A 25268-nucleotide genomic window follows, 5' to 3' on the forward strand; every position below is an offset into this window, starting at 1 on the left:
CTCTGTCTGTGTGCAGAAATAAATTGATTAGTCCAGTGAAGCATATACATTGACTCACCAGTTGCTGTTTAGCCCCATCCTGATTGGCCAGTCAGCTTGTTTATGCAGTAAGATGGGCAAAGAGTGACGCAAACATTATATAGAAGAGCACAGGATGTGAATGCATGCACTCTCATATTGCACCACATCAACAACTAGTATTGCTTTTATATACAATCACATAAACACACACCGATACACCGACAAACACACAGACAAGGAGTTTAATCTGGGGGAAAGCAGACGGAGAACATTCAGTGTGTTAGAGGAAACAGCTTACACAGAACTAATGAATAATCAATGGCTATTGATTAAACAAAAAATACAAGCTTTGTGCTGGGAGAAGAAGTGTGTGTATGTGCGTCATAACACTGTGTGGCTCTGTACTTGTTTTCTGACAATGTGTGTGTTTTTTAACAGGCGTAGCTATGTGGGCGTGGAGCTGGTGCAGTGGCTGTGTGAGCAGTGTGTGTATGTGCGCTGTCGGACTACTGCTGTGCGTGTCTGGCAGGTGCTGCTGGAGCTGGGAGTCCTGCTGTCTGGTAAAAGCCAACTACACACACTGTACTTGCACATATGCACACATACCCACACCAACATGCCTGGAGGTTGGACCGTGCTTTAAAATTTATAGTCACCTTGCAGTGACATTAGCAACAATTTACATGTCTCTAAAGACACAAGCAGTGAACCGCTTTACCAGGTAATTTCACCAGAACAGAGACATAAATTCACTGCCCCAATGACTTGCCCTGCACATTAATTGGATTTTAACTGAGATCTAGTCTAGTAAAGATGTTGACATTCTGTTCCCGAGATACATTTTCCACAAGATAAACATCGTCCTCCATTATTCACTAGCAACCAGGTTCACTAACATTTTCCCACACAATTGATCTTTAGAGTAAATATTAATTGAAACAACATATGTCTGTGTTTAATTGAGTAATAAGGAAATTTTGTTACAGTATTCGTGTTTATAAAAATATAAAGTATAATATTTAGTGTCAGTGCTAGTGTGTCTGCACAGATACAGTTTATCTGACTGATCCACCATAACTGATACAAAGAGTTTATCCAGGTTTAAAGTGTCTTCTCCACCATGTCTTCTCCAGTGGACCAGCGGGTGGTGTTTTCGGACTCAAACTCCTACTACCAGTTCAGTTTTGAAGAGTGTGACTCCGCATCATGTGAGTTTCGCTCAAACGAGGGGGATTGGCCAGAGGCGGTTAGGCTCCTGCTACAACTCGCCCCGTATGTCCAGTTCCGCTCTGGAGGAGGCGCCAACAGCCCGTAAGTGTCCAGTGAAATCTGATTGCCAGTGTTGCTGAGATGTATAGATTGGTTCGGAGGGGGGTGCAATGACTTTAAATGTTTACACAATGGGGAACTAAAATGTAAATTGATTCAATTAATTTTAACACAAATCACATAGACTAATTTGTAGCTGTTTAATTTGTACATACAGTGTGTTTAACTTATAGAACTTACACTGTACGTATTAATGAGTATGAAGAGAAGTTTAGTTTACAAACTACGCAACACTGGGCTACAGAGCACAATCTGTTGCCATTGAACATTGTGAACTAAAAGTGACTATTTTCCTAGTAATTTGAAATAAAAAAAAATATATATATGTGGCAGCCCTAATGGATGGATATATAGTATGTAATGACAAGTTAGTTTCAATTGGTCCATTGGTTGTCAATGAAACTGCTGCAGAGTGAACGTGACTCAGTTGTGTACAGGATGGATGTCCATTGACCTGAAGTTGGTGCTCATTACTCTGGTAAAATATCAAAGTTGAAGTGACAGTGTTCCTGTTTAGAGATGTGATTGAGGTCATGTCTCTCCGATGATCTCCTGTGAAAAATTACAAGTGACTGTGTTTGATTTGGTGGAAGTGTTGGCCACCCCTGCAAGTACATTACATAAATACACTCGCACATCAAATTCCAGTGAGAAACATAATCTCTCTTCAATGTTTTGAATCCTCAATCTGTGCATGTGAGACACACATCTGTGTGCACACGTTCACAATCAATATACTCAGACGCAACTCACACGCATAAGATGATGTCTCTGATACACACTTGCACATGCACTCGCAGAGTGGTGTCAGCTGTAGTTCTCTACTTTGCTGCTCCTGCGTGTGGGATTCCTGCTGAGGCTGCTCCTGAACTCAATCTGTCAGTCAGAGAAAGATAGTGAGACCAGTGGAGGGGTAATGAAAAGTAGAGTATACTGTATATGGCGAGTGGAGGAACAAGAGCACACGTCAACACATTTGTTGTGTTTACTTCATTTATATTTACAGTCCCCAGGGATAGAGTGTGGCAGGAAGGGCAAGGGAATGTTAAACCTACTAATATATATTCAATACAGTTTACTGCAATTTGTTTATATAGCACAAAATCATCTCATGGCACTTGACATAATAAGGTTAAGACCATGTATTTAGCATGTAGTGTATTTCATATACACTCACAATTGTTTCTTCTCTCCACATGAAGGAGAGAAGATATACTGTGTTGTTATCCTAAGAATTCATGTAGATGAAGTTTATATGTGAAACAAAGTAGTGGCCCAAATATTTTGTAGTATTTTGCTCAGAACGAGATCTGTAAAATGCATCTTTTTTCAGATGAGAGACAATGTTTTTGTATTCAACATTGTGAATCTTGTCTATCACTTTGACCCTGCTGCTGTCTGTGTCTCTTTGACACTACTTCTCTGCAGGCATTGTTTCTCTCTTTCCACTACACACATCCCGTCTTCTTTCTCTCTCTCTCTCTTGTCCGTGTAAAGGAGAACAGTTGTAGCTGTGAGGGAAAACACCTGATGTGACGCCACTGGCTGCTTCTAAGAGACTTGGTCTATTTATGCTGATTCTTTTTAGAACTACTACTTTTTCCACATTTCGTTATGTTACAGCCTTCTTCCAAGATGGAAGAATATTTTCTTCAAAATTCTACAAAAAATACCCTATAATGACAATGTGTAACAGTTTTGTTTGCAATCTTATTTATCTTATTATTCTATTTTAGTAAAAATAAAAAAATGAAAAAATTACTTTGCTCTAAACTTTGCTGAAGCACCTTTAGCACCAATTACAGCCTCAAGTCTTTTTTGATAATGATGCTACAAGCTTGGCACCTATTTTTGGGCAGTTTCTCACATTCTCCTTTGCACTACCTCAAGCTCCATTAGGTTGGATGGGGAGTGTTGATGCAAAGGCATTTTCAGATCTCTCGAGAGATCATCAGTCGGGTTCAAGTCTGGGCTCTGGCTGGACCACTAAAGGACATTCACAGAGCTGCGATGAACTGATGAAAGATGAACTGTTCCCACGGTCTGTGCTCTGGAACAGGTTTTCTCTGTCCATTACTGCATTCATCTTTCTCTCGATCAAAACTAGTTCCTGCCGCTATGGGATATTGTTTGTAGAATTTTGAGGTAAATAATGACTTAATAAGGCTGTAACATAACAAAATGTGTAAAAAAGGTAAGTGCTGAGAATACTTTCTGTGCACTGTAAAAAGAAAGAAACAAACTTATTATTATTATTATTATTATTCAAATTATTACCAGTAGGTTTACAAACACTAATTCTGTATGTAAAATCAATACTGGCAGTGAGACCTGGCAGAGAATTTAATGGGGTCAGTGAGCACTCAGGTACAAATTCTGTTGTAGTGCTTGTACCCATATATATGTACTTCAATATGTACTTCCTTGCACATCTATATATGGCAGAAATATACTAGATACCATATCTGTTTGGAACAGGTTTCTTATCATGAGTTTATCTTTACGCTGCTTGTGCATACATCAAGGGAAGGTACAGCATGTTCACATCCTGTGTTGTTACTAAATTTCTAGTTTGAGAAATGCTGTTTTTGAATATGCTGTAGCAAGATTATTAAGGCACCCAGGTGTAACTGACACTCATGCTTGTTGTGAATGTGGCTCACCATCACTTAATGTTGCTCATCTAATGAGGCAAGCATTAAATTAAAAAAGCATTGATCCTGATATCTTCATACATTTATGTCAATTAAACATCTGGTGATGGCTGCTTTACCTAAACTTGCGTGCATGCACTGGTATCATCACAAAAGGAAAATGTCCCAGATTCAAAAAATGCATAAAGTCTTAGTTATTGTGGTTTTAAACTAAAGAACAAAGACCATACCACTAAATAGGTTGACTACCTCTTCTGTTCAGGTAGGGCTTCATATAGAAGATGTTTTTTATTGTGTGCCATTAATCAATTCCTGTAAACAATGTCAGCATGCCCCTAAGGATTGCATTGTCTGAACAATAATATTTTCTGTTGGGCTACTTGAGGTTACTTTATTGTTCATTCTTCACTTTAGTGCTTGGCAGAAAAAAATTAGTTTAAAAAAAAAAATGCTTTAAGCACAAACATTATTGTTGTAAGCAGGTTTTGTACTTCAGCTTCATGCATCATATCACCATGAATAAATCTTAAAAAATTGGCCAGGCAGTTTCTAATTTAGCCAAGTGAGTCAAATATTAATGTTATTAAAGTGGCTGTGTGAGAAGATTATCTGTTTAAGCCTAAATATAAAAAACGTGATCTGCACATTGCCTTTGTTGTAGAAGAATATTCTACTTGAGTTCTTTTATATAACCTAGTCTATGTCAGGTGTAGCTATAGGGGCGTTAACTGATCATAGAAAAGTTAATATTTATATATCAATACCACTGCATCTAGCACACTGATGCATGAGCACTGATTTCTGCCCCTTACACACTGATATGAGCAACTTCACAGTATTATATTATCAAAGACATACAAAAGCCCTGCAGAAAACAACATTAAGGCTTTGTGGTCTTCGTATATTGATGTTTTCACATTATGCTTAGAATGATGAATATTTTTGTCATCCTGTATAGAAACAACCGTTTAAACAGTATTAGATATGTGTGGTGCACTACAACATTAAGCCAAACTACAGTGTCAGGTTCACAAAGACTAATCTTCTGGCAGGGCTATTACTGTATATTTGTTTACACATTGAGCCCACAGCCCGTATAGGATTATATAATTACTTTATAATGTTTTATAATGACAGTGGCAAAATAAGGAAAAATCTCAAAATACAACTTATAAACACAAAGTTATGTTTTATACAAAGTGTTTGTTCCCACATCATGGTGTTCTGTATACTATATACATTACATCATCTATATGCATACTTTTTTGTTTGGTGTAATAGGAGAAGGAGGTTCTTTAGATGCCAGTGCCTTCAGTCTACCACTGTGCTGGGACAGCAGAATTTCCAGGAGCTAAAATACAACACATTAGCTTGAGAGAAGAGTACACGCTTGCTTTGCATGGTGCTCTGGTCATAAACCATGCATGCCTTGTGTGTTTAAAACGAACAAACAAACCTTGCAGAATGTTGTAGGAACATTTTGGCTTGAGTGGAGGACATCCAACCAGTTCCTGTTTTATTTATTTACTTTTTACAGTATATAAAAAAAAAATGCCTTTGAATCTACCTTCTCAAATCAAAACCGGTATTGTGGAACAATCTTTCAGTTGTTAGTTTGTTTAATTTTCTGTTAGCTTGGCACTATTCAAATCACAAAAACACATTAAAAAAAACTAAATTATGTTATATTTTTAAGGAATCTGTATCAAAAATAAATTGATATATTGTCCACAGCAAGACTTTAACATACATAAAATCCTACAGAACATCATTACAACTAGTATTCACCTTTGACATGTTCTGAAGGGGAAACCGGTGCAACCACCAATCATGTTAATCCTATATCAATACTGCTCTGTTCTGCTTAATGATTGGTGACACACCCCTGCTGTGCAATGCTTCCAGCTCTGGTACACAGAGGATCGTGGTGAGTCACCAAATTACCAAACAGCTAAAAAAAAAAAAAAGAAAAAGTTAATGACCCTGAGGAGAATAAATTTAACGTGATGACTCAGAATAGAGTTTGTATATCTCACTACCCGCTAATAGACCTCTGCGTTTGTTGAGAAACATTCCACGCATTAAATTGCAGCGACAACATGATAATTTTCTGTTGTTTCTTCAACTTGGTCAGATGTTGTATCATCAGTTATCTTATGTTAACAGAAGATAGAATGGAGAGTGGAGGCAAGTTATTTTGAATTTTCATAAATACTAACAGGAAAGCACTGGCACCATGCTGCTTCTATTGTGACAGTAAAAATAAGGTATTTTCTCACTGCTTAAAGGCATCTGTTGGTCTACCTGCCTCTCTGTGTCAGTGCAGATAACTACAGAGTCAGACAGAGGGCTACATGTTATCAGTATCTCTCGGGCTTCTGCATCTATCATTTCCTTATCAGATTACAGTGTATACACACACACACAGTCGCACAGGGCTTCATCATCTTTCCTTCACAACTATTACTAGTGCCACTGGGATCTGTTGATAAAATCCAAATTGTGTGCAAATTAGTTTGTGTGTGTGTCCTGAAAGGACAGTGTGTTTCTGTTTGTGTGCGGGGGTGAGGCGGTGTGTGGGAGACCACTCTAAACAGTGGTTTTGTAAGAGAACATATTAGATGTGGAGCCCTCGGGTGCAGTCTGCCACTGTTGAAGACAAACTCTACAACTACGTATTATTGCTGTGGGAATAATGCTGAGTTTACCCCAAAACAACCACCTGTTTATACAGCACACACACACATGCACACATATAAAGTCATACACAAATGTACTCACAGATGCACTCGGATCTGTAAAAAATCTTCGACAAGAGCTATGCATCTATATACATTCTGAATTCATGTACACACAGCTGCAGTGTTGCCACAGACTTCAATATAAGGGTGTGTCTGGGAGCTATTTTAAATGAAACCACATGAAAGTGAGAACGGGGGTGCTCAAAGACACAAAGATAGCAGTGAAGAAATACAAAGACACATGGGAGGGGAAATAAAACAGGCATATAAAACCACTGAATATGGAATATTGACATAGAAAACACAATTTAATATAATCTGCTGTATGTTATAAACACAACACGACAGGAACTTTTCTTATTTGGAGAGACTAGAACCAGATGATATCTGCTACTCTTGGCTCCATAAATTGTGCAAATGTTAGTAAGTAATTGTTTCAATACTAATTACTGTATTTTTTTTGGGAGCATTATTTGGGTAACCACTGTTGCGTCCACCTGACTGAATATAATGTAAAGGCTTCTTCACATCCACAGCAGGATATGTAGTTTATTAAAGTATAAAGGATCTTTATACATTTAAACAACATGTTAATTTAATTTACGTTTACAAAGGGTGGTTTGTTAGAACATCCAGCTAAGCAATAAATGTGTTTTTGGTTGTAGTTCTGCTCTAGGCGTACCAGAGGGCAGTGTAGAGAGAACCAAACTTTTTTTCTCTGAAGGGTTTAAGCACTTGTCACTTGCAAATAAACCTGTCTGTGTGTGTCTGTCTCCAAGGTCAGAGGAGGACTCTGAAGGAAACAGGGACATCTGCAGTGAGATTCTCCAGATGAAAGCTCTTGAGAGGCTCACTTCTACGGTCAGTGTGTGCATGTGTGCATAGTACTGTATGTACAGTAGTATAATACTTGAATAGAAGGACCAAAGATGGATGCATGAAGGCTAGGTGCTTATATTTATTTGTTGCATATTGGCTCCAGACCCTCCAGGCCCGCAAACATAAGCAGATACAGCTGATGGATGATTTTGTGGTTTATGTCTTATGACACCTTCCTCTTTTTCAGGTACAAAGTGAGTTGGCGGCTGCTCTCGCCCGAAAGACTCGCAAAGCTTGTAAGAATTTTATACATTTGTCTGGTATGGTGTGCGTGTGTTAGACACTGTTACATAATGACAGCGAATAACTGTCTAACTCGATTCTGCTGTGATTGATTGCAGTATCAGAGCAGGACTCTGACACGACAGAGACGAGCCAACAGGAGCCTCGCACACCCAGTGAGGAGAGCAGCCCGGTAATACACACGCATAAAGAAGACATACTGTACACACACTCCTGACATAGTCCATAGTCATTAAGCTGTATTGTGGGGACAATTATATAGTCTAAGCTGGAGTTTTTTTGGCATGAAGCCTCTCTTCATACTCAGCATAAATAAACAAAAAAAAGGTTAAATGCATTTTTAAAAACTAACAGCAGTTTTTAGATGGGCTTGAATACATGCAGAGTTGTTCTTCCACCTGTGCTGACCAACTCACACTCACTGTTAATATCACTAACTTAAGAAGGTGCATTTTACGTATTGGTTACAGCTATTCAATGATATTAGCTTTGTTGCACCGCTTTAGAAGAGATTTTGGGGGGGTTAGATTAAGTGGTGACTATAAATTGACTGTAGTTGTGAATAGTTGTCCGTCTCTGTGTGTCTGCCCTGCGATGGACTGGTGATCTGTCCAGGGTTTATTCTGCCTCTCGCCCAATAATGGCTGGGATAGCCTCTAGCAGTAGTTAAGAAACTGGATGGATGGAGGATGAGGAGTGAAAACACACTCAGCTCATTTGTATGTGCTAACAGCTTTGGGTGTATTTTAATCTGACAACTTTTTGAAGCTTCCTCTAACTTTAGTTCTGATTGCTTGAGGTCTGAAATTCACAACATTGCAGCCCAGAGAGGGAGAGCCGACTGTGACATGACACATTTCACCACTTACAGCAGCAGCAGCAGCCCATATCCAATCAACACAGGAGGAGAAGGTCAAAATGTAGTTGAAACAAGAACTTGAAAGTCATTAAATCAGACTTCCATTGCGTTTAGCTAATTTACTAGTTTACAAATGTATGCTGTTGTAAACTAGTTACAGCAGGTGGAGGCTGTAGTGAGAAAGTAGTGTGTCTGGAGCTGACGTGCGTCTGTAGTAGCAACAACTGTAGTTGGTGAACCCTCTGACCTCTCACAGTCAGTCACAACTAACTTTCTCTACTTACTTTCATTGTGTTTCATCCTTATGTTCAGTTTGGTTACAGTGTTTCAATGATTAGATCAGCCCTTGCCCCAGTAGGTGGTATTGTTACTGTGGCAATGTGTGTGCATGAAATTTGGGTTATATAGTTACTGAACAAGCACTGGAGGGAGGTGTGGATTTATTTAGCAGCATCACTAATATTTCAGCAGAATCCAAGACTCCACATTTACCTGGACTAGACTCTACTTTAAGTTTCTTTTGCTCATCGCAGATCTCAAACACAAGAGATCAAAGAAAAGGCAGTACTACAATAGAAGAGAGAAGGAGAGACAGAGTACAAGCTCAGCCTACAGACAAGGTTATCTTCTGTGAGTTCTGTTTTGAGGACAGGAAGTAGCAGCGAGGGACATGGGACCCTGACTCTGATATGTCTGTATGTGTACGTGGCTCTTTTACCAGATAAGAGTTGTCACTGGTGGGGGAGTTTTCCTAGTAAACATAATGAAGCGTGGGAGTATGCCATCATGTTTTGTGTGTATTTGTGTGTGCGTGTGTTACCTTCTGCTAGCATGGCACCGTGGGATAGTTGAGCTCACAGGAAGGGTTACCCAACTCTCAGCCAAATAAAATACCCCTCTCCCTCTTCCAAGGAAAATAAACAAACCAGGCTGCCCGCCACTAATGATAACCATCACACCAGCAGCACCCAAGAGGGAACACACAAACACAGCCATGTTTTCTATCATCAGGTCTGTGTGAAACAAATAAAATAGATTTTACCTTTCTGCCTATTCTGCCTTTCAGCTCTGTTTTACTTCACGTCTTCATGTTTTTCTTTACCTTTGAGATCAGGACTGATCTGATGAGATCGTTGTTAGCTTTCTTATTCATGCCAATGTACTTCAGCTAAACTAACATGTAGGTTGTCACATTTCTTAGTCCTCACTATAGAGGGGAGGAGAGAGACAGACACCACACACACACACAACACACTCCCGCCCACTTATACTACTAATCACACACACTCACTGTTTCTCCGCCAGATCCTCTGACACAGAGCACTCAGACTGAGACAAAGAGAGAAGTGCAACAGATAAAGGGAATAACAGACTGTATTAGATAGAAAGAACAAGAAACAAGGAAGAACAGGAGACAGAACAAGATAGACAGAGAAACCCAGGGACCAGGAACCTTCTCACATGGACATAAAGCGGCAACTTAAAATTTGTCACTGCATGTTTCTGGATTATGCCCTAATTGACTTAATTCTCCCTTGGACAAAAACACTGAACCTTCTTGACCTCTCATCCACAAACACACTTTGAGTGTTTCCATCATGTCTTGGGACTGCGGGTTGAGATATGTCTTCATGCCCCCTGTGTTGCAGCTCGGTGGGGTGTGTGCATTGCGGGACGGCGGTGGCAGTGGCGGGATGGGGTCCGTGTGTGGCCGTGAAGAGCTGACCAGTCGCCTGGGGCTAGAGGCCGTTCAGCGGCTGGCCAAGGATGGCTGTCGGCTGCTGCAGAACCACAACTACCGGCTGCCTGACAGGAACCAGGCGGTGAGTAAAGCATCTAATGATGATGTTGAAATTTACAAATGTTATAAATATCATACATTGATATGACAAATAATGTTGGTCTGTGACCTCTTTGGTCTCTCACCATATAATCTGCAGCTCAAGTTGTAGCTATGTGGTTCATATGAGTAGAAAGTAATAGACGTCACTTTGTGGTAAATACTGTCACTATTGACGTCACTTTTAGGTGCGCACACACTTCAGTTAATCATGAGTTGGGGACTAGGGTCATGTGAATAAGTCCTCAGGCCTAATCATGATTTCTGTGCTGTTAATCTAAAGGACGTAGATTTACTTTACACATTGATTTTTTATTTTATTTTTTAGCATGCCTCCTCACGTTTGCATGTTATCTGACTACTGGACACATCTATGCACTGACACAAGGGAGAACTGCACAATACAGCTATAATTACAGATGCACAGATCTTTGCCTTATGTAGGTATAAGTTTAGATTAAACAACCACCAGTTCACTTGCTCGTCTAATGTGGGTGTTAATAATGACTTAGGGCAATGTGATCTTGTGTTCTTTTTACATTCTGTCAAGTACTGAGACTGTGTTCACTTTTGCGTGTCTGGCTAGAGCTCATAATTATGTGTGGGAGCTTATGAGTGTATGTTCATGCACTGTTGGTACTGTGGCAAGCTGAGTCAGTATGTGCACATAATGAGTGGGGTGTTAGTGAAGCGTTGTACTGTATAATCCTACTCTACAGTACACCTAAGGGCAGGAAATGAAGCAAACTCTGTTTGATTTCACCCTACATCACAACTTGTGCATTTGTGAATTCTCCCACACATCTGCTCAGCTTGGTGAGTTTGACTGAAGCACAGTCTTGGGTTTTATTCAAAGAGCGTGTGATGTTACTTTACTTTTTAGATTTACTCTATTTTACAACAAGTAGACTACAATATAGTAACTACAGTGTAGTAGCTAAAGAGTATCAGAGGGTTCACTTAAACTTAGCATCATTAGTTATTGCATGACTTTGTTATCTAATTATGATTCAGTAGGCTTTAGATCTAACAGAAATAACAGAATTTCTCTGATGTCTTAGGACAGGCTTTTAGAAGTGGTCAGAGGAGGCTTTGACAGCATCACTCTATCTTAAAGAAAATAAGCCATATGAAATAAAATCACCAGGTAGAGCTCTACTCTGCATCACCTGTGAGTAGTGAAAACCATACATCATGAGGAGAGTGATCGACAGGTGTGTTATTATTATCAGCTAAGGCATGTACATCAACAAATATAGAGTGTCTTTGAAGTCTCCTTCAAAGGAAACCTGTTCCATCACCTTGTACCTATGCATTTGGCTTACATTAATTCAGGGTTTGGTTGTTATCAGTAGTGGTGTATGAAGCGTCTTCATTTACAGTGTGAATTATAGACTGTGATGTAAATGTAAAAGGTAAATGTGCTCTTTATTTCATTCAAGTGTATTGGAAGTCTGATGGGGAAGATGTGGTCATGACAGGTTTGACCGTATCCAGATCATTGTCCAGCTCAAGCTACAGAAACCAAAATCAAGCAACCAGCGAATTTACCACAAAGACAAATCTCCTTTTACTGGGTTGTCATGGTGATGTTTTTTTACTTTCCTTTTTTCCATGACAGCCAAGCTTTGAAAAACTGGTGTGGGTGGTTTCCATAGTGATATAACTGATGTCAGTGCAGTGCATTGGGTCCATCTCTGCCTTCTAGTCACTTTGCACTTGCATTTGTACCATTTTCCACATTTGACTCAGTCATCCAAGTTTACCAGAGGTCAACCTGCACAAGGGCTTACCCACTGTCAAAGACATGCATGATGACACACATAGACAGGCTATTTGTTTTTTTTTTGTGTGTATATGTGTATGTATGTGCATGTATAATTGTATGTATGTGTAGCACTGACCCAAAGGCTTTGACTGTATTCATTTTCTTATCCATTATTTCTAGGAATCAGGCTCTGGGCTATCACAACATTGATAAGGCTTGGTCACTGTCGACACAGACGCCAACACCAATACACAAAAGACACACACACAAAACACACATAGGAACAGGAAGGGAACAGAGACTGCTTCCTTTATGCTTTACACCAAGGCCCACCTTTCCTCTGAACAATGCGTCATATTTGGAGTGTGTGGGAAACAAAGAGAGGACAGACAGCATGAACGTGAAAGAGACTTTCTCACACACCAGTATTAACCTTATAAGAGGCTGAATAGATATTGCATCCCGCCTGTGTGTACAATTTGTGTGTGCAATGTGTACGTAAGGGCCAATGTAAGAGCATTGACGTTGCTGTGGAGCGACGTGATAGACAGAGAGCCTGAAGTGTTGAGAGGACAAGGTGAGGTGGGAAATGTAGAGGAGAGCTCAGGGATACAGATGGTTGAACTGAAAGGGACGGAGGTGAAGGAATGGAAGGAAAGAGACTGACACACCTATTGGCATCAAACAAGTGACTGACTAGTGACTTATGACAGAAGCACCTACAGAGGTTTGCGAGTAGCATTTTTGCTGATGGAAAAAAACAAGTTCTGTCTCTCTAAACCTCCCAGGAATGTCATGTGCAGCTTAAGCTTGTTGTAGCTGTCTGACCATTAGAGGGTGGATTACATAATCGCCGATCTGCCATCGCTATATCAAAGCCAGAGCTACTGTATTAACATTGTAACTGAAGACAAAAACTAAACCACTGTGATGCTGGTCTGGTAATTCATGTAAGATTAGCTTTGACTTTCATAAATCCATTTTCGTTTCAGCCCAGTTGATAGACATGGTCCTAATTACAGGAGCATTTAGAATTTCTAGACAGTTACCCTTTTGGGTACAGTTCATCTCTTTTTCTCAGTCACTGCAATTTGAATTTTCCTCATGCTCCTCCATGTCTCTCACTTTCCTTCCCAGCCTCTTGTCTTTCATCTTCCTTTTTTTTTCTTGTCCTCCTTCCTTTTCTCTGTTGCATAACTTTACAGTCCCCTGCTCTCTACACTGGTCAAGTGTCTACTCTGTATGTTTTCCTTTTCGTGGTTTGCATTCTTTCCCAGGCTAAATTAATGTTGTTCTTGAAAACTGCTGCTTGCACTTTGCACTCGTTAGACATAATTTGTGTTAGCCATTGCATGTGGATGCACATATAGTTAAATAGTGGCAATGTTGCAAGTTTTACTTTTGATTTGGTGCATTGTCTGGCTCTTGATCTCGAGTGTGTGTGTGTGTGTGTGTGTGTGTGTTATACTGCTGCCTTCCTCCGTTCTTGGCTCATAGTTGTTTTTCTTGGCATCTGTGTAAAGCACTTGAGTGTGTTATCGGAAACATCAACAGTTTGCTACTTTATCAGGAGCAGAACACAACGTTGTTGTTTTTTTTTCTATCCCTTGTTTTTACATTACTCATAACTGGTTACATAATCTCTCTTTTTTTTTCACTGTATGGCTGGGGAACATTTCCTTTACTAGACAGTTAAAGATGTAGAGAAACAGCAGAGGTAGAAGTTTGACTTGTGATAAAGGACTAAGACTTACATTTGAGCCCTGGAAGTTGTGGTCATATGGCATATGTTTTGCAGAAGACCACTTGTCCACCAAACTAGTTTTCCTGCAGATGTTTCTGGGCCTCTGGCTGTGGTCTGTGTGCCAGCACAAAAAAATTTTTAATGGCATGCAGCTTCAGATCTCTTACCTCACTTACATCAGTTGTCACGGTCCTATTTATCTGCTGTATGCATCTTTGTGTTGGTAATTCTTGAGGACATTTCATGCATGTTACATCATGAAGTGTACTTTCTTACTCTACAGAGTTTGCTCTAAAGAACTAGAGGTGTTCTTTACACTGCAAATCATTACTGGTCTGATACAGGACAGTTGAATCAGATCAGCTCAGTGTCTGGGTGGTTTAGCTTTGTGCAACTGAAAACATTGTGTTTATTGCACCATACATTGAAGAAATTCTACACTGTTTATGATGGCTAAGTAAGTAGAGTAAATATTAAAATCAAATCTGAAGGCAAAACAAGTTGCTGAAATGTCAAAACTATAAGAAGCTTCTGTTATCTCATCCGAGCAGAAGATGCTCTTAATAGAGTCATAGACAAAACATTGTGCTGCTTTGAAGTGTAAACACATCCAGTTTTGTTTGTTGGAGTGCTCAGCCAAGATAGAGGCTTTGCAGTTGTGGGCGTTGTTTTTTTTTTTTTTTTAAACCCACGGTATGAACTACCTGGACACCCCCACAATGAGTCATTATAAGATGTCAGTACAAATAAAAATATTCCGTGTTGCAGCTGCATCTGTTATGTCATCATTGTCATAACCCTGACATAAACATGGACAAAAGCGTGAATGTCAAGTTGGTGTTATTTACCAAAGGCCAAATAGCGTATCACAACTGTGTGAAGCTCTGCTGGAACTTCAAGGCTGCCTGGACAGCACCGTGTGGGATGAATTCATTGAATCATCCAGGGATATTGATGAACTAACAGATGTGCTCAGCACTTGGATCTCTTACTGTGAGCTAACCATCATTTCTGAAAAGGTGATTGGGGTCTATTCTAGCAGTAAAGCATGGGTAAGCAAACAACTGAAAGTGCTGCATAATAAGAAAAGGCCGCTTTTCAAGCAGGGCCATTTTTCAGAGTTACACACTCTACATACAGAAGGAAATTAAATGTGAAATCCACAAGGCCAAACTGCAATACAAACATAAAGTCGAACATAAAATCAGCACAAATAGCTTGGGATAGCATGAGGACCATGGTTGGAACAAAGGACAAAGATAGGAGGAAGGTGGCTCTAGAAGGGTTTTACACTTACATAGCCCAGGAGCGCAATAAATTTGATGTGCATGACTTCAGCAAGGAAACAACTGCTTTAAAGAATAATCTGAACACTTCTTTTCACTCAAGTCCTGTCTTTGAGGAACAACAGGTTGTGCAGACTTTCAAGCACTGCAAAGCTTGAATAAATCCTGGTCCTGATGCCATCAACAGCCTAACTCTGAGGAATTGGGCTGAGCAGCTTGGTCACATTTTCACACTCATTTTCAATTTGTCCCTCAGCCAGTCCCTATTGCTAACCTCTCCCACCCCAGGTCACCGATTGATTATAGGCCTGTAGCAATACCCTCACTCGTTATGAAATCATTTGAGAAATTAATTAGAAAGGTCACTAAGCCACACAGGTCTCCTTTTAGACCCCTTGCAGTCCACCTCTAGAACCAATGGGGGAGTGCAGGATACCACCACAACACTTCTTAATTACATCTATAAACACCTGGTGAGTGGAAACCATGCTAGACTGTTATTTGTGGATTTCCTATCAGCATTTAACATCATCCAGTCCCACCTGATGGTGAGAAAGACAGGTAACAGTTTGGTTTGGGCGGGAATGTTGTTGGCTGGACCTTAGACTTTATAACCTGCAGAATTCAGAGAGTGAATGGACACTTCTCAGACCAAACCACAGTGTCAGTGACTGGTTCACCACAGGGCTGGGTTCTCTCTCCTTTCTTATACAGCTTATACATAGTGATAGTCAGCCTGCTGAGCAATGATGAGTTGTCTCGTAGTCCTGTGGTGGATGAATTTCCTTGAGTTGAATGGAACAAAAACTAAGAACGTGTATTGATTTTAGACATAATGCCACAGGTTCTGTCAGCAATGTAATAAATTGTGCAGACAATAAACTGTGATTTAAACAAAATACAAACATGCTGTACAGGAAAAGTCGATGTGATTTCGGTCTACGAAAGCTGACCAAGTTTCAGGTTGACAGAACTCTGATGACATTGTATTACAGAGCTTTCATTGGAAGTGTCCTTACATTTTCCGTTGGTTTGGCTCACTCAGTGTTAAGCAAATGGTTAAAGTTTGTAGCAAAATCATTGGAACTCCATTAAGCAGCCTGTCTGACCTCCATAGGAAGCAGCTGTCTAGTCCATCCTGTTCGACAGCTCCCATCTCCTACACCCTGTTCTATGTGCTGCCTTCAGGTTCTCTGAACCCAGACCTCCTTCCACTATGTATTTTATATTGACTGTGTCTGTTTTCTCTGTGTCATGTGCTACTGTGCTGCTAAAAAAAATAATTGCCTCCTGGGGTCAAAAAAGCTATTGATTAATTGATTGATAATAACATACTGTATTTTAGTCATTTTTTAGGCTTTACAGATTGTACAGACTTTATTTGGAGATGTCGGACTCCCAAAAAACTTGAAGTTAAACTTGAAGTAAAATTTAAATTCCACTTAACATAATGGTTAAAACAAAAAAGATACTTTACATTATATTCAAAATATATTAGTTGTGGGTTGTCTTGTTGTTTAGCAGAAGGAGAAGATTTGAGCAATACACAGCAATACACCTGAAATATCTGTCGACAGCCGAACATCTGTATTACTCTCCAGTAGAGTAAGAGTCATTAGGGCATGTCCACACACCTCCTGCTTTCTATCTCCCTCTCACTCACACACAGGATCAGACAGCTCCTTTCATCATTTGATCACAAGACTGTGTGTGTGCTTGTTCATGTCTTTCTGTCTATAGACTTTTATGTGTTGCTGAGATATAAGTGTGAATGCATTATCAGTGATCTATGTTAAGGCTCCATTAAGTTCAAAGTAAAAATACAGATTCTAAATGATCAAGTATTGATTAGTGCACTGTTTGCACTTTATAATAACCTTGGCTACCGCTTTCAAACAACAAAACAGTAACTGAAAGACAGCTATGCATAGAGAGGCCAATGTGTCACTTGTGATTGCTGCTCAGTCCCCCTGGCTGCGACACAGACTGCAGCAAGCAGCTGGAGGAGAGACATTGCTGCTTTATCTCTGCTCCTGCCCCTGCTGTCCTCCTTTGATCTCCCGCTCTCCTCTCATTTTTTGCACCTCTCCTCAGGCTGTTTCTCATTGTGCTCCTTTGTCCATCTGGAACTCTGTTCCCGTTGTCACTGCAGATGTCTGTGTGTGCATGCATGCAGGAGTCACAGATCAAGTTGCTGTTACCTTTTGGGGCAGGAGGTTATTTAGTATCAGCCCATATTGATATTCTTCATACAATGCAATTTTATTTTAAAGGCAGGAAATGCAATATGAGAGTGTGTGTATGCTGCCTTTGCCTTCAGGTTGGAGGAAAGTTTAAGTTTGGGGGGATCTGGACACTAGACCCTGATTCACAGTGGATTTTTGAGAAAAATGTTATAATGATATATCTTATAGCTAAGTATGTAGCTCAGATGTATGTATAAACTGATTTGTATTTTTAAGAAATACATTACATAAAAAAAAAAATTTGCTATGGTCCCAGAAATGTGTATGTATTGAGTTAGACAAATTACAGGAGAAGTAAACTTATTAATCTTCACTTTGTAAAGTGCATCAAACACATTTTCACAGCCCTCTCTCTTTGCCCTCAGGAGGCGGTGGGGAGGGTTTGTCTAAAGGAGAGAGGACGGGACGTGTTGGTGTTGCAGAGAGTGACATCATCAGTGACGTCGCCATCAGACCGGCCCTCACCTACATCGTCAGGGGGTGGGTCCAGAGAAGAGGATTGCGACAAGAGGTCAGTACCTCCTACATAATAAGAGCCCTCCAAAGCAATGCTAGCAAGAAACACATAATCATGGTACTCCTCCCTGTCTTCTAGTTTTTTGCATTGGGAACTTGGGTAACAGGCATATATGTGTGTGTGTGTGTGTGTGTGTGTGTGTGTGTGTGTGTGTGTGTGTGTGTCTGTGTCTATCTGCTTGTATTTTTTTTTCTTTGTCTAAGATAATGTATGCTTTAGCTTCTGGCACAGAGTGGGAAGAAAGAATGGCTTTTTTGTTTTCAGCTGAAAGGGAAAAAAGATGACACCAAGACTTTCTTTTACAAATCAGAGTACGTCTTTAGGATCATATGTGTTTGTGTGGAAGTGTATTTCCTCAAAGTTGATCTCTTTGTGCAGTGTCTGTGGTTGTGTGTGTTCCAGTCAGTATGTGCCAAGACCTAAGGCACAATGCAGGGAGTGTCAGTGACAGGCAGGTTAAGTGGGTGTGTGTATTTGTGTGTGTACAGTGCACAGCATCGTCAGTAGCAATCAGTTCCCTCACAGTGCTACTGTAGGAGCTGTCACAGAGAGGGTTTTAATCTCTGGAGCTCTTCGCTGACAGGGGCAGACAGCAAGGCAGTTAAACCTGCAGGAGAACACCCTTCCTGGGTATGCAAAGCTTAGATGAGGGCTGATACTCTGGACGTCTTCAGTAATGAAGATGACCACCGAGCTAGCCACACTTGCAGAAGCAGAGGAGGACATAGATGATGAAGATGATGAGGATGAGGAGGAGGAGGAGGAGGAGGAAGGGGAGCATAGCAATCATGGCGAAAATACAAGCGGCTCAGAAATCAGTACATTTGACGTTCCCCATTTTCGCTACATCGATGATGAAGATGTGGAGGAGAATAAGAAAGGAGCGGATCATACTTGGTACTCATTTTCTACTAAGGATGACAGTTTTAATTCATCATCTTACAGATATGTGGTGGTGTCGGGAACGCCGCTCAAGATCCTGGAGCACCTACTAAGTGACCTGCGGTTGGACGACCAAAGAGGGGCTCCAGAGAGCAGGGAGAGCGGTAAGTTTAGAGCACATACATGCAAGTAGGAGTGTTTTGTACGCAGATACATGCCAGAAGGCATCCATACCCACAAACGAAGGGACGTTAAATTAAACGAAACATAGAAGTGAAGCAGCTGAGTTGTGAAGCTAGAGCCAAGATGTTTATCTCTGTTATTTGATCAAATATACATTTAAAACTAAGCATTACATGCTGTTCTTGTTCCAAGGAATCTTACTTTCAGTGCTGCACAACATGTCACAACACAGCCTAACCTGGAACCATACTCTGTCTCTTTCAATTTCTCCCAAAGTGGGTTCACGCCCGGGAGGTATGCGTTTTCCTTCGATTGCACTGTCTGTGTGAGGTGTGTGACTACATGAGTCAGACACCTCAGCCCTCATACATCCAGGTGCATGTGCATATTCATTCAGCCATGTCATTGCCTGTAAATATGTGAAACATTCAAGAGGTTAAATGCTGTAATGAGTTTGTGAAATGATTCCCTCTGGGGTTCTGCAGGCACTTCTGCTGCAAACGATTTCAGTGGGCTGTTAACTGCCATGCCTGATTTTCACAGTCCTCAAGTCCACTTCACAGCTGCTGGGTTCTGTGACAGTCCAGAAGTCATTGTACTACTTATTTCAATTGAGTTTTATTTGTATAATGCTAAATCACAACAGAGGTCATCCCAAATCACTATACATTGTAAGGTTTAAGACCTTACAAAATATAACTATATACAGAATATCCACACACCCCACTGCTTTAAAACTATTGATAAATAGTAGGTTAAATAGCAGTGTAGTAATTTTTTGGAACTTATAGGGTTTCTCTCTCTCTCTCTCTTCCCCACTTGAGCAAGCACTAGCCGACAGTGGAGAGGAAAAAACTACTAAATTGCTGTTCAACCTACTATTTGTCATTGGTTTTAAAGCAGTGGGGTTTGAACAAAGTAGAGCTGCAACTTGTTTTTCGTTTATGATTATTACCAACTACTCAAGTAATCAATCATGAAGTTGATTAAACTGGTTAAGATTTTGGTTACATGTTTGTTTTTTTTCTTTCAATTGCAAAGTTGTTCCATTTGCAACAAAAAAAAAAAGCAGGGCTAGGTAAGATGGAGAACTGCAGCATCACCAGCTTAAGTCTGGCAGCAACCTTAGTTCCATCTTTGTGGGTGTGTGTGGATATGAGTTGATGTTCTATATTTCTAATGTCAGAATATCATTCCCACGCAGATCACAAGAAAAAAAAAAACTGAAAAAAAAAAATCTGCCTGTATATTACCCTGTTCTTATCTGTTTGCATCGTTTCAATACAAGGCGTCTTTATGTATCAGCTCCTCTGCACCACCAGTTCCCAGCTGTCCACAGGGAGCCATCTCACTGAATTGCAGGAAGAAAACGAAGAAAGAGGGAGAGATGAATGTAGGGAGGGAGAAAACTGAGACGGTCTTTGTGGAGGACGTCGGCCTGATATTTATTCACTTTAAAGGGAAAAGACACTTTTTAAGATTTGAGTTGATTTGATTTTATGTGGAGGGAGAAGAAGAAGCATAGATTCAGATCAGGAGAGTCCTGTGCATGTTTTGGCTGTGTTTGTCTCTGTCTTTCAGTTTATGTGCACTGAATAAGCATGAGGGTGCTTTTGCACACGCGCATGTGTTTAGGCCCTCTGGGGTGGTGCTGAGCATCAGTGGGCTGTTTGAGCGGGTTTAACTGTGCAGCATGTTGAACAGGTTCGAACACGCTTCCATAGAGAGAGAGCGATTACCCCAGCCACAACAAAAAACACAGCAGCAGATTACTGCGATTAGTTCAGCACACACACACACGCACACAAACACACTCATTTTCTCTCTTTTTCCTTTCTCTCTCACAAGAGATAAACTCCCCAAGGTCAGAACTGAATGAGTTATTCATCAGGGTGCTGTGTGCATTTGGGTGTGTGTACATTGCTGTGTCTGTGAGTGTATGTGTTTGACTTTGTGCGTGCCAGCAGGCAAACGCAGAGGGCATATGTTGAAGATGAAAATGGATATTTATCATCACAGAGTGCTGAGAGGGGGTGAGCGTAGGAGGAGAATAGTAGCGGGGGAGAATGTAACCAGCGAGGAGGAGAAAATGAAAAATGGGGGAGTAGGGAATCAGGGGGGCAGATGAGGATAGTTTGGGAAGGAGAAAAGCAAATGGAAATCAGGGAAAAGACTGATACTGTAAGATGGCACTCTGCAACCACAGGATGGAGAGAAAAGTGTTCCGATAAGAGAAAATGACAGCAAAGTAAATGAGAATGGAGTGATAAGCTCAGTCAAACCTGCCTAAAAATATTCCTCAAGAAAAGTTGTGTTTTTATTTCTAAAGAGAAGACACTTGTTCAAATATTAATGCTGTGGCCTCTGCTCACTCTTCTATAATTGATTTTCATTGCTCTCTGCCCGACAGAGCCATATTCGGGTCACACATTTCCCAGGGAAAGAGTTTCACACACACACACACACAGACACACACACACACACACACACACACACACACACACACACACACCTCCTACTTTCGCGTAGGCCATGTTAATCTACTCTGTTTCAATTTTTAATTTATCACGTGTACTGCCTTACCCTAACCCTAACCATCACAACTAACTGCCTCACCCTAAACTGTACCCTAACCAAAACCTAATTTTAACCTTAACACTAAAACCTAATCTGAAATTGCTTCTTGCAAAGACAAAAAAAAGAAAATAAAAGAATGTCTTCAGTCCAGTTGTAAAAAATTCATCCTGGTCCTCACAATTATAGCCATACAAACACACACACTACAACTTCCTTACACCACCAACAATGGCTCATTGCCCCTCTGCCATAAGGGCTGTTTATATTCATTTCTTACACATTAAACACCCACTGTGTCTCACACACACACACACACACACACAGACACCCATACTTGTGCCATTTCCTTCGCACATTAACTTGCTCTACTCTGATGAATTTTTTCAGCATTGAAGTTGTTAGATTAAGTGTTCATCTGTTAGGGCCATGACGCACCAAGCTGATAGTCGTCTACTGTCAGTGTGAATGTCAGTGAGTGTCTGTCGGTCAAGATTTTGCGGTGTGTCCCGCACTGTTGCCACTTGATGGACCTCCATCCAGCTGCTTTCCTCAGCCTTTGGTGAGAGAGACCACTCTGAAGAGTCAATGAATAAAAAAAGAGCATGAGAAGAGGAAAAGACCCGGTTTTCCCAGTGCCATTTACAACTTGTAATCAGAAATGCTCTCGTTTGAGTAGCAATAAACTGAAAATAGGATTCAAATGCTTCTGCTTTCTCTTTTTGAATCATGAATACAGACTACTGTCACCTGCTGATATAGGGAGTTATTTTTTAGAAAGCAAATTAAGGCGACTCAGTTTGGTCCATCACAGCCCTTATATAAGTCCCTAAAAACTTCTTACATTCTTCTAAATAAATGCTTTCATCCCTCATGAGTGACCTTTCAACTTCTTCCAAATTCCCCATGCTGTAGTACCAAACATTCATCAGACCCACAGAACTTTATTCTGACAGGATACTAAACATCATCATATTGTCACGTTTGATCTGGCGAACCTGTCAGCAAACAGTATTTACAGACACGGTGCACCATCAGCATTCAGCTTACCAGCTGTCTACTGCTTGTTGCTGGGCAGGTAGGGTAAAATGGATGTTTACAGCTTTTTCTCTTGAAATAGCTGTGCTATGAGAGCAGTGATGATGAATCAAAACGGCAAAGTTGTGGGCAAAAAATACAAAACAAAACAATGAGCTGAAGGATGCTAAATGACCTTGTATAGCTAATTGTATATCTAGATGGGTTCATCATTATGAGCAACCCCTTTCACATTACACAGTGATTTGATGCTTTGTTGATATTGCAGCTTTTACCTTTTTGTTCATTCAAGGGAGAATTAAAGGGTAAAAGCCTTGGAAGTGACTGATGATGTTTCCTATGTTTCAGAAATGCTGCTGGATGACTTCCTGTTGACCTATCTGGTGTTCATGTCCACCAATGACCTCTGTCAGGCGCTGCTGGGACAATATCCTTACTGCCAAACTAGACAAATCTCAACACTATTACACAGAACACCAGTCTTTCTGTCTAACCCCAACCTTTATCTAAACCTAAAACTTATTCTAGTCTGTACCATAAAATCAAGTCTTAACCCTTCAACACCCTGAAGGCATTAGGGTGTTGAAAACCAACCATAGAAAGACATGGACACTCTTTTTCAGCCTCCACACTCTTATTATTGGTTCCTTGACCACTTTCACCTATAGCAGCCCACGCTGCAGGGGCCAAGAGGAGGGCAAGGATGCTCTCTTCAGGAAACGTAAGGTATTGCAGCTGGTGTCCCACTGGAGCAGGCTTTACAAAGACTTCCTGAAGGAAGAGGAGCACGTCAGGAGCTTCATGAAGGTACGGCACTACTTGCCTTCATCATCACTTTTTTAAATGTGTCTAGTCACTTTGTCTCTTCTAGATCTTTGATTCAATGAGTTTGATCCTATGGTGTACTTTTGTGTGTCACATTTCACGTGTCTGTGTTGTCTTTGTTGGCAAACGTGATTGTCTTTAGTTAAGTCCTACGTGTGTGAGTCTTCCCTGATCTGTGTTTGAACCTTGTTGATGTTTTTATCCTATACTTCTGACACACCACTAAACCTACTCAAGCCCTTAATCTTAAATGATGGACTTTATAAGGAATATATGCAGATATAGAACCAGATCATGAACGTACACATCCACACACTCACCAGTCACTGGTCCCTCCACAACCCCGCGGCACCAGCGCACTGCGTTGGGTTGTCATGGAAACCAAAGTGCGAGGGTTGGCGTGGATATAATCTCATACGGAGTGCAGGTGATAGTTGCCTAGTAACAGAGGGATGAGAGGGGAAGTCTACAATGGGTCAATGACAGCAATAAGCAGGTGTTTGGAAATGTGTGTGAAATTAGATCTTTGGATTTTATTGTGTGCTTGGATCCTTGTTATTTGTTGCTGTTACTGCCTCCTGATCTTTCATGCTGCTTTTTTAATGCTTTGTGTGCCTAGTCACCTATTTAAGTGCAAGATCCAGATTATGTCTGATGTTTATTAATTTAATGTACCCTTTTAATGTTCATGTCATGTAATTTTATTGAGTGGGATCATCCCCATAAACTCATTTGTACAAGATATCATAGTTTATCTTCCTTCTTTTTTTTTTGGTTGAATAATAAACACAAAGTTTATGCTCTTACTATAAGGACTTTAGGGGTTAAAAGATTGCTTGATTATTCTCAAATTACAAAAACATACTGTATGTTGTCCCTGGTTTTTCATTTTGAAATGTGTCCGTTTTGCCCAGATGTACCTACACTGAAATAATATGACAATCCAACACTTCCAACACACCTTCTTTTAGCTATAATAATCTGGCACATTAAGATTTTTATGCAGTCTTATAACTGTGTAGATTGTTGTAAAAGGTTGCCAGACATGTTTAACATGGAGCCAGTAGAACAATGATCCTGGGGAAAAGTACAGTCTGACACTAGCTAGAGGCTAAGGTCTTCAAATATTATTGCTGCAGTCAGCTACCAACCTTTTGCTGGACCAAACAGTGATATTTTAGCAGAAGATTGATGTTGGTTTTAATATCATGGATCTAAGGTTTTCTTCTCTCTCTGTCCGATAGAACCTGTACAGGTGTGTTTTAGAAGACCTGTATGAATTTCCTACACTGGAGAAAGACCTCAAGGAGTTTCAGAAGATTCTGCGTCGCAGACAGTAAGTGGAGTTTTCTTTGCACAAAGACTTTGCATTGCATATCTGTGCCTGTCACTGTAGGTGTGTTTTATTTAAGCATTTTGTTTATTTTCATCCACATGTGCTACCTATCTCACTATTGTGTTTGCTTCTTTATTATAGCACTGTGGATGACTGCCCTCCAAACCAAAAGGTAAATCTGAATTAATAGTGCGTAGATACTTCATTTAACTTGCTTTACAATGCGTAAGGCACTTGAGAACTATATTTAAGTCTGAAATGCATAACTATATTCACCGAAAAATAAATACAGTATCATGCATT

The 25268-nt window shown here is 40.3% G+C and overlaps 1 protein-coding gene across 2 annotated transcripts in view; it reads left to right on the top strand.

The window, feature by feature from the left end:
* The window catches only part of rapgef5a (Rap guanine nucleotide exchange factor (GEF) 5a), a 41804-nt gene that overhangs the window by 8777 nt on the left and 7759 nt on the right, over positions 1-25268 (top strand). The window contains exons 4-16 of one of the 2 annotated variants that reach the window (XM_026348227.1): positions 460-581; positions 1155-1332; positions 7525-7606; positions 7812-7860; positions 7966-8039; positions 9639-9737; positions 10376-10549; positions 17976-18121; positions 19073-19173; positions 23153-23231; positions 23467-23611; positions 24874-24965; positions 25107-25137. In XM_026348227.1, coding sequence (XP_026204012.1) covers positions 460-581; positions 1155-1332; positions 7525-7606; positions 7812-7860; positions 7966-8039; positions 9639-9737; positions 10376-10549; positions 17976-18121; positions 19073-19173; positions 23153-23231; positions 23467-23611; positions 24874-24965; positions 25107-25137 — 1372 coding nt within the window. The remainder of the gene's footprint in view (positions 1-459; positions 582-1154; positions 1333-7524; positions 7607-7811; positions 7861-7965; positions 8040-9638; positions 9738-10375; positions 10550-17975; positions 18122-19072; positions 19174-23152; positions 23232-23466; positions 23612-24873; positions 24966-25106; positions 25138-25268) is intronic. The other variant, XM_026348228.1, reaches the window with a different exon arrangement.

This window comes from Anabas testudineus, chromosome 11 (genome assembly GCF_900324465.2).
Source record: "Anabas testudineus chromosome 11, fAnaTes1.2, whole genome shotgun sequence".
Classification (NCBI taxonomy): domain Eukaryota; kingdom Metazoa; phylum Chordata; class Actinopteri; order Anabantiformes; family Anabantidae; genus Anabas; species Anabas testudineus.